Source organism: Oreochromis niloticus, linkage group LG9, assembly GCF_001858045.2.
Source record: "Oreochromis niloticus isolate F11D_XX linkage group LG9, O_niloticus_UMD_NMBU, whole genome shotgun sequence".
NCBI classification, from domain to species: domain Eukaryota; kingdom Metazoa; phylum Chordata; class Actinopteri; order Cichliformes; family Cichlidae; genus Oreochromis; species Oreochromis niloticus.
This window is the reverse complement of record NC_031974.2, coordinates 29,284,049-29,292,667: the sequence shown is the minus strand read 5'-3', so window position 1 is coordinate 29,292,667 and position 8,619 is coordinate 29,284,049. Positions and strand designations below refer to the sequence as shown.

The window sequence follows — 8,619 nt, the reverse complement described above, 5'->3', positions numbered from 1 at the left end:
TGGCCACCTGACACCCATGGGTGAGGCAGCAAAGTGGGATCAAGCTAAAGAAAACAGCAGTCACATTAGGCAGGCCAGGCAAAGGACATTGTTATTATTACAAGGGTAATAGTCCTGGGGGAGGCCCTGAGCGTGGGCTGAGCCTCGCTAATGCAAGCTGCCGTTAAGTGGTTAGCTGCTAATAGTGTTTTCCTGTCCTCCTAATGGAAAGAAACAAGGGTCAGTGCTCAACACACACACACAAACTTTTTAGCCAAGCGGACCTCCACTTTCAAAATACTTACAGGATGTCTTAATTGCGTTGCTGTGGTAACAGGAGAGCGACCACAAGGGTGTGAACTTTTCAACCTGAGCGTCTCCTGTCATCCTCCAGCGTGACACATGTGGCGCATAATACACAGCCTGTTGTAAGTTCCCATCACGATCACTGCCACATTTGGACTTTTGGACTGTGGCTCCTTTCAGTTTGCATCCACGTTCTGCAAGAGTTGAGCAGAAAGGCTGCCCTTCCACAACAGCCCAGATACTTTGTGACAGTGTCACACGTGGCATCGCAGTCCCTTCAAAAAAATGGTAAATGGCCTGTATTTGTATAGCGCTTTACTAGTCCCTGAGGACCCCAAAGCGCTTTACACATTCCAGTCATCCACCCATTCACACACACATTCACACACTGGTGATGGCAAGCTACATTGTAGCCACAGCCACCCTGGGGCGCACTGACAGAGGCTAGGCTGCCAGACACAAGGGCTTTTATTCTGAAAGGGCAGGAGTGGAAACTAATTAAATATACTTACTCATGTATTGTAAATAACTGGATTTCTATTTTATGCTATCCAGTGCTTCGCAAAGACATGTTGCAATTTCTGTTTAGGGATGTGCTTCTGGAGCCTGCGCTAACTCCAGGCACAGTCAGCAAATTTATGTGAAACTGTATGTTCAGTAACATTTAAAACATGTAAAATTTTAAATGCATGTGCTGTATTTAAAACCATTGCCAGTGGTTAACCTCTTCCATTATGTTCTGCTACATGCTGTTTTGTGAGCATTAAAATCAATCAAGAGCCAGGTCACTTAAATTACTAAAATAAAAAGAAAAGTCACATTTCTAATGTAGTTGCTATATAATGCTTATAGCACGCTGTCACAGTTTTAACTGAATTGGATTTGTTGTTGTATCGGGGTCCTTGGTAGAGACCTGAATCCTGGACAGGATCTTTCTAAAATTAAGTTACTCTCCTTGGCACTCTTCTCTGCTCCTACGGGAACTTATTAGGAAAGTTATTTTAACTTTAAACTTTTAATTTCACTGGCCATTGGGAGATAAAAATATGTACAAGTCAAATCTGGCAACCACTTAAAAAAAGTCTGATCACTGCACCACAAATGAATGTTTTCAAAAGCCATTTCACCCCTAGAATTATACTTCTCCCAAAATCTTTGTTATTGTGGACATCTCCCATAGATCAGGCTTCTTTGAGTGCTGCCTCTTTCTCTCTCCTATGTTTCTGTTCCAAACTAAGAACTTTGCTGAACAGCACGTTGTAATTTGGGTGAACCAACCTTTTAACAACAAGGAATAACTATTGTTTTTTTTTGTTTTTTTAAATGATAATCCTGCAAAGCCAAAGATGAATATGCCGCAAGTATATTTCTGAGTTTCCATCCACTGCTTGTCTGTTGTTTCCTACTAAAGACATACGTATTGACATTTTTGTTTCAGAACAGCTGGACTCTGTAGTTTCAATAAGTATCACAAAGAAGAGAAAAGATTTTTGTTAGGGTTAGGCTAACCCATCTTCAGCGGTGAACTGATACACCTTTGGTGCTCTGGTGAGCATTTGTAGCAGCAGGACTAAACGTGTAGGAGTGACTTTGTGCTTCAATATTGCAATCCCTCCTCACGGACACTCTGCTGAACACAGACGGGGGAACTTGGGTGACTCTTACTGGCATTTAGAGTGGAGTATAGAAGAAAGAAAACAAAACAAAAACAGCTTTACTACTTCCTGTGTGAAGAGGGAGTTATATGAAGCTGAAAACCTGACCTCTGCTGAGGGTTCAGGAATAACTGAGATAGATAGCAGCTCTATGGTAAAACAAGACTTTACTGTTAGCTCCATTAGATACACACACGCACACACACACACAAACACAAAGGCCACCCTAGCGCATGCTTTTAACAAGATCTGATAGTCACTAAAAACTTCACAACAGCCCCAGCAGTGTGTCTGTAAAGTTCACGGATGGTACATTTCAAAGCTGAATACGTAGCAAAAACAGAAGCGTGAATCAGGAAATAAATAAAAAGTCACTTTTAATGGAAGTTCTTTCACACTCAATCAAGCTTATAGTCTGATCACAGAGAGAGATGTTGGACATTCACCCAGAATAAGACACACGCCGGTCAGTTTTATCAGACAAAAATATATATATTTAGAATCTTTACATTAAGCTTGAATCATGAAACATACACAGAGGAGTGCGCACACCTACAGTCAAACACTGATTTTTTTTTTTTTCACTCCTCACACAAGTCCTTTTATTTTGTACCCTGGTGTCAGTGTTGAATTGTTGTCTTAAGCAATGATGTTTTTTTTGTTGCTGTTGTTGTTTCTTTTTTACAAATGTGCAAATAAGACAGATTTGGAATCCTTCGGCGCTCAGTGTAAAAATAAAACAGTCCAGGATCCTAGGGAGCGGTGACAGAGCTCTCACTCTACCTCAGCCCTGCCCTCTCAAGTTTAAATACAGCTCCTCATTGCTTCGCCTTTCATTTTCAAGTAAAGTGCTCCTCTAGCAAAAACCACAAGGCATGAGATCAGTCTCGTATTTTTTCGCCAATGGTTAAAAAAAAAAACAAAATGAAAAACAACACAACAGTCCAAAGGACGAAAAACGTGGGAATGTCTTTTTAAAGTACAAAAGAGCCAAAGCCAACGATTGAGAGGCAGTCCTGGCTGTTTGTTGGAGGTGTCAGTCATTCAGTTCCCAGCAGGAAGTCATACAAACTCCAGCTTGCCGTGGCCACTGTACATCCCCCAGTGCACCAGAGACAGGATCTTGTCGTTGCCTAGGTCAGCCTGCCTCATCTTGTCGCAGGTCAGACAGCAGTTCTCATGGCCCGTCACAGGTACCATGCACTCCAGGTCCAGCTTGGCCACGTGTCCCTTCTTGGTGTGGTGGCCGTGGAAGCTGTAATGGAGCCGCGACAGCATCTGCTGCCGCTGGTCCTGCAGCCGCTTGTTCTCACTGCGCAGCATCCGTAATGCCAGCATGATGAGCAGGACCAGGATGAGACCGCCAGCGATCGGCACAGCGATCACAGCTGCACGGAACCACACTTCTTTGGCTGAGGTCAGCTCCTGAACCCGAGTCACCAGGTTCCTGTTGTTGCCGTCTGGCTGGTAGCGGCCATCTGCACACACGCATGGAAAAATAAAATAAAATAAAATCATCTGGTTAAATGCATGCTCATATGGTTTCCACTGCTCCATAGAGCCTGGTCTTAAAGCAAGTGATTATGTTTGAACTGCTGTTTGGAGCTTAATGAGAAGGAGCTGCTCTACTCGCCAGTCATGCCAGTAAAGTAACCGCAAAGAGGGAAAATAAGACAGACAGACAGACGCGAACGCACAAGTGAGAAAGGCCAGCAGGGGCAAAAACAAATGAGTCACCTTGTCCCAAACTGAGAGCCAAAAATTAATTTGACCTAATAAACTATAGTCTGCTGTGCTCGGGTTCACACAGGAGAGCTGCCGTCCTTCCTCTCTGACTCTTCGCGCACCTTTTCATGACTATATAAGCTGATGTTTCTGCCCAACATGCATATTCATTCTATGAGGCACATTCCTGCTCAGTGGGAAAATTACATGGTGCACATATAATAAAAAAAAAAGAAAAAAAAGAAAAAGATTATATCTGATCTCTTTCCAAGTGCTTAAAGGTAAACGGGCTGCTCCCTGCCTTCCCAGGCACAGAGCTGGAACCCATTAAAAGTCAAACCAAAGTTCTATTAAGCTTGGGGGGGGGGGGGCAGAAAGAGGGCAAGGGTGGTCTGAATATCCATAAACATCAAGTGTTTAAAGAACCTTAGAGCTCAATGTATTGCTCCTGGAACTAGATGGAGGAAAACATGGGAGTATTTGCTGAAGAGGACTCGTAAAATCCCTCCACAGAGTGCCATCGTTTCTAAAAACGAAGGCTAGAGTCTAAAAACAAACATCCCGACAGCCAGTAGTTCAGCTCCGCTACCCTGTTCTCCCTTACCTGTTGAGTCTCTGGTGTGCGCCAGGTCATGTAGGCCCCTGTAGTTGCACATGTCATCGTGGCAGCACTCCAGCGTTGCCGCCCCGCTGAGAGCATCCAAGGCCCTTTGGCTGCTGCAGATGTCCGCAGCATTGGCAATGGGGTCTAAACACCCATGGGTGAGGGGAGAGTTGGCATTGAGCGGGTCCAGCACCTTGGTGAAGCAGGCGTTCAGCTCTGATTTGCACATGTATCCGGTGGCCACACAGTGCGGCGCATCACAGTAGCACCTAATTTCTCCTAAAAGTGGGAAAAAAGGCAGTATTAGGGAAACCTGTGCTGACATTAATCCACTCAAGGTTTCAGAGTCACGATGGCTATTTTGTCTTTAACATCTAACCGTGTGAATATAAAACTCCTATATTTTGCTTTTTTTTTTTTATAAAACTTATGCCGGCTTGTATGAAAGACTATTTTACACCAACTGTAGTTCAACTTTTCCCATAGTGGTATACCCTGCTTTTATTTTTGAAATATTGCTCTAAAAGTATCTACTAAACCCTGCATTAAACAACCTGGTAACTTTTTGAAGAGATCACAGGATGTTCCAGATTTACTCTTTTTCTTTCTTTTTTTTAACCTATTCACCTGTCACACCTTCATTTAAGAGCATCCTGTTTAAATGGTTCTTTTTCTCTGTATTCTAAAACAGGAACCACGTAGCTTGTAATTAGTGGGTTGTCTCAAACGTCAATTTCTTTCAACCTAAATGAAAATTAGTAAAGAGAGGAAGAGATTTTTCTTCTTTCTTTTTTTTTTAACCTGCAAACTTTCTCCCCCATCCAAAGTTTGCATGCAAAATTGCCTGGGGGTATGGGTATGGGTGTGGTGGTTGGGTGCGGGAGCTCTGAGGTCCCATCTAAGGAGCTTCCAGCAACCTTATCATTAAGGCAACCTGCTCTTACACGGGCCCACTCATTACTTCATCCAGGGCTCCTTTCTCAAAACAGAAATCTGGGCCAAGGATCTGCCCGAACAAAACAGAACCACGGAAACATATATTTATCAACTTAGTTTGCCTTTGATGCCCTCTGTTACTGTTATTATTATAAGTATAAGGACCACTGCAGGACGACCAATGTGAATGTCACTTCACATACTGCGTGACTGCTTTATTTTGAGGAAAATTATCAGAGCTCCGCATATAAAGGCTTCCCTTAAGCTTTCATGTGCTGGACTCAGGAACAAAACCTGAAATGAGAGAGCTAAAAAGCCCGAAAGTCTGTGACTGCACCAACTTAGCAGCGCAGAAGCACATTCATCAGATCAGTGTTTTCCCTGTGAATGATTGGAGCGGTGGGGCCCAGGCAGGTCATTTGGAGAATATTTCATTAGAAAGGAGAGGCCCCTTTGTGGACTGAAGGGGGTGGTGGTGGTGGTGGGGGGAGTACTGAAGCTTTTCTAGCCCTGCTAAGTCTCGTATGAATGGCAGCTTCAACATTAGTGGAGTTATTAAGTGTAGCCTAGCTGCTAAGAACTGTATTACACAGCTGAGGATTAATCAGTGTCTTACTATTATATTAACAACAATGTATAGAGGTTAGGTCTTATTAAAATTAGGTTTTAACTGAAGAAAAAAACAAAAAAAACAAGCCATCTCATGCCTTCAGAAAAAAACAATAATAATTAGGGCAGAGGTAGTTTTTGTGGTTTCCGCTGCTGTTATTAGGTTTTCTTTTCTTTCTTTTTTTTTTTTAAGGGGGGGGTATGACTGAATAAAATTAACTGAAATTTGAAGACGACTGGAAGAATAATACGTTTATTACGAAAAAGACAGTAATAAACAAACACGTTTATGATTCCCTCATTGGTAAAGTACAACTTTATGACCAAATCCTAAATCATTTTCTTGCTAATTGTGACGGGGGTTTTTTCCCGCAAACACTGGCGCGAGCGTAAGCTGCCCCGCAGAAGCCTGGAGCCATCGACTGAGGGTTAACTTCAGCCTCGTTTTATCGCTTCAAAACACTGTTTATCCTCTTTTGAAGAAGCCAACAAACACGCTCTGTCCACGCAGCAAAGTCCACACGTACCTTTGGTCAGAAGAACGGCCATGGCACAGAGTTCCAATTGTAGCCAAATGGAAATGAAACTGGACTGGCGATCCATTTACACCAAATTACTGCGCAAGAAGAGTCCTCATATATCCAGTAGCAGCAGCAGAAGAGTCCGCTGGGCAGAGAGCAGCGCGAGAAAAAAAAAGATTTACATGAAGCTATGGCGAAACATTAAGCCTTCGTGGGGTCGGAACGCGGCAGCTCACGAGTCTGACTGGAACACCAAGGAAAAAGGGAAAAAAAAAACACCCCAAAATGTCTCCTCTCCCTCATGGAGCCACCGAGACCCTCGCGAATTTGTTACCGGAGCGCACAAAATACAGCAGCCTCTTCTTCAAGCGCAGAAACAAAAGAAAAGATATATACTCCGTTGAACAGAGTGAAACCGAGTCATAAAGTTGTCACTGCTGGTCTTCATCTGTCTCGCTCTGCAGCCGGTCACGTCGAAGCATCACTTTTGTATTCCACGACTGAGAAACAAACACTAAACACGGACAACTCCGCTGTGCCAAAGACTACAAGGGACAGGCACGATTGAGCAGAAATAGCTGTGGTCAGTCAGAGCTCCGCCCCCTCTAATCTGATTGGCCAGCCTACCGAGAAAGAAGTTAGTGATAGGACGTACAACAAAGCATCCGGTGGCTCTTTTCAAAATAAGGCAAAAAAAAATATTTTAAAAAGGAAAGTACTATAAAAAAGAGAATGAGAGAAATTAAGGTAAAAAAAAAAAATCTGTGAATAAATTCTATCTATAAATTACATGAAATGGGCACTAAACATAAAGCATGTTTTCTTATCGATCTATGTAAAACAAATGGGATCTCCTTTTTATTAGTGCATTACTAAATAAATAAGCAGATGCAATTACACTAGTAATGGAAGGATAATGTTAACAGAAAATTTTAATGTTACGCATGGTGACATTAATATGTTAAACCTTAAACATTATACTTAAAAAAAAACAGCATTCTTTTAGAATCTTTTGAGGTTTTGCACAGTCTTCTTGAAGAATTATTATTATAGAATTTATTTGCTCCTTATGTTCCAATCAGGTAGCCCCTGAGGATTTATTTTCTAGACATAATCAACTTGTTTCCGGTCTCACACTGCTTATTCTTCTGTAGCTTGATCACTCTGAAGCTTTCATTCATCCTTCTTTATTTCCATAATAACGTATCCCATTTATCAGTAGTGGATGCCATTGGTTCGGGCAGCAGTCACTCCAGCAGGTTAACAGCTGTCCCGCACACAGTCATACTGTCGCCTGATGATAATGCAGGTCTTGGACTATTATCTATGTTTTCAGTGACATGGGTGCAGCCGATATGTGATGTAATCCTCCCCACTTCTTTTCCAACTTTGCATGATATAAATCACCCTAAGCTATATAAAGAGTACTGACAGATTCTTCCTTGAGCACAGGTAAGTGCATTATAAAACAGCCGTGTGTGCAGTGTGGACAGTCGCAGATACCTGCAGGGTGATCCCGATGGCAGCCAGGTTGACGCCGCGATGAGCCTCTCCCCTTCAGGCCATCACACTGCTGCTGCAGGAAAGAGCGGACAGTCAGAGAAATTAGCAATCCAAAAAAGCACATGGCGCCACCGAGACGGCTCGCGCACACACACACCCTGGACGCACGCACACAGCACACATTTACCCATTAACAACCGGCAATGCAAAACATAGGTGTGCGAGCAAGCTTTATAGCATCCGCAGATGGTGTCTGTATTAAAAAGGAGAAGAAGAAAAAACAAACAACCAGATGATGCGCGTTAATAATCCCACGCATTTGTTTAGCATGCTTTCATTCATGTAATGACTCATTGAGCGCAGAAATAAAACATCCGCAGGCGGTTTGCGGCCAACAGACAACAGGAGGATACTGCCTCAGGCAACACAGGAGAACACACACACACAAACACACACACTGCTATTAAAGTAATTATCTGCAATTCCACAGAGGCGCCAGTCCACGGCTGGCGTTACATCATTTATCTGTAACTGTGGAGTGCGTGAAATGGGTGCAACGGGACAAAGGTAGTAGTTCAGAATTCTGGAAGCTTTATTCACCTGAAGTCCTCGTAAAGTTTGTGATGCTGGGCAGAAATGCTAAGGCACCTCTCCTCCCCACGAAATGCTGTTTCTCTGACCTTAGCTCCTGCTAACAGGAAAAGTCTCAGAAATGAGAAATTTTCGTTTTCAGTCAAATATGAAGGGAAATTCACCTTTAATATCACGGCTGCATTATTTC

General features: G+C 43.0%; 1 protein-coding gene across 1 annotated transcript; it reads right to left on the bottom strand.

Annotated features, from left to right (window-relative positions):
* Positions 1-2,300: 2,300 nt before the first annotated feature.
* bambia (BMP and activin membrane-bound inhibitor (Xenopus laevis) homolog a) lies at positions 2,301-6,912 on the bottom strand. The gene is made up of 3 exons (XM_003450243.5): positions 6,342-6,912; positions 4,270-4,548; positions 2,301-3,418 (listed from the first exon to the last, which is right to left on the bottom strand). Exons 1-3 carry the CDS (start codon positions 6,415-6,417, stop codon positions 3,003-3,005), a joined length of 771 nt encoding a protein of 256 aa, XP_003450291.1. The 5' UTR covers positions 6,418-6,912; the 3' UTR covers positions 2,301-3,002.
* Between the last annotated feature and the right edge of the window lie 1,707 nt (positions 6,913-8,619).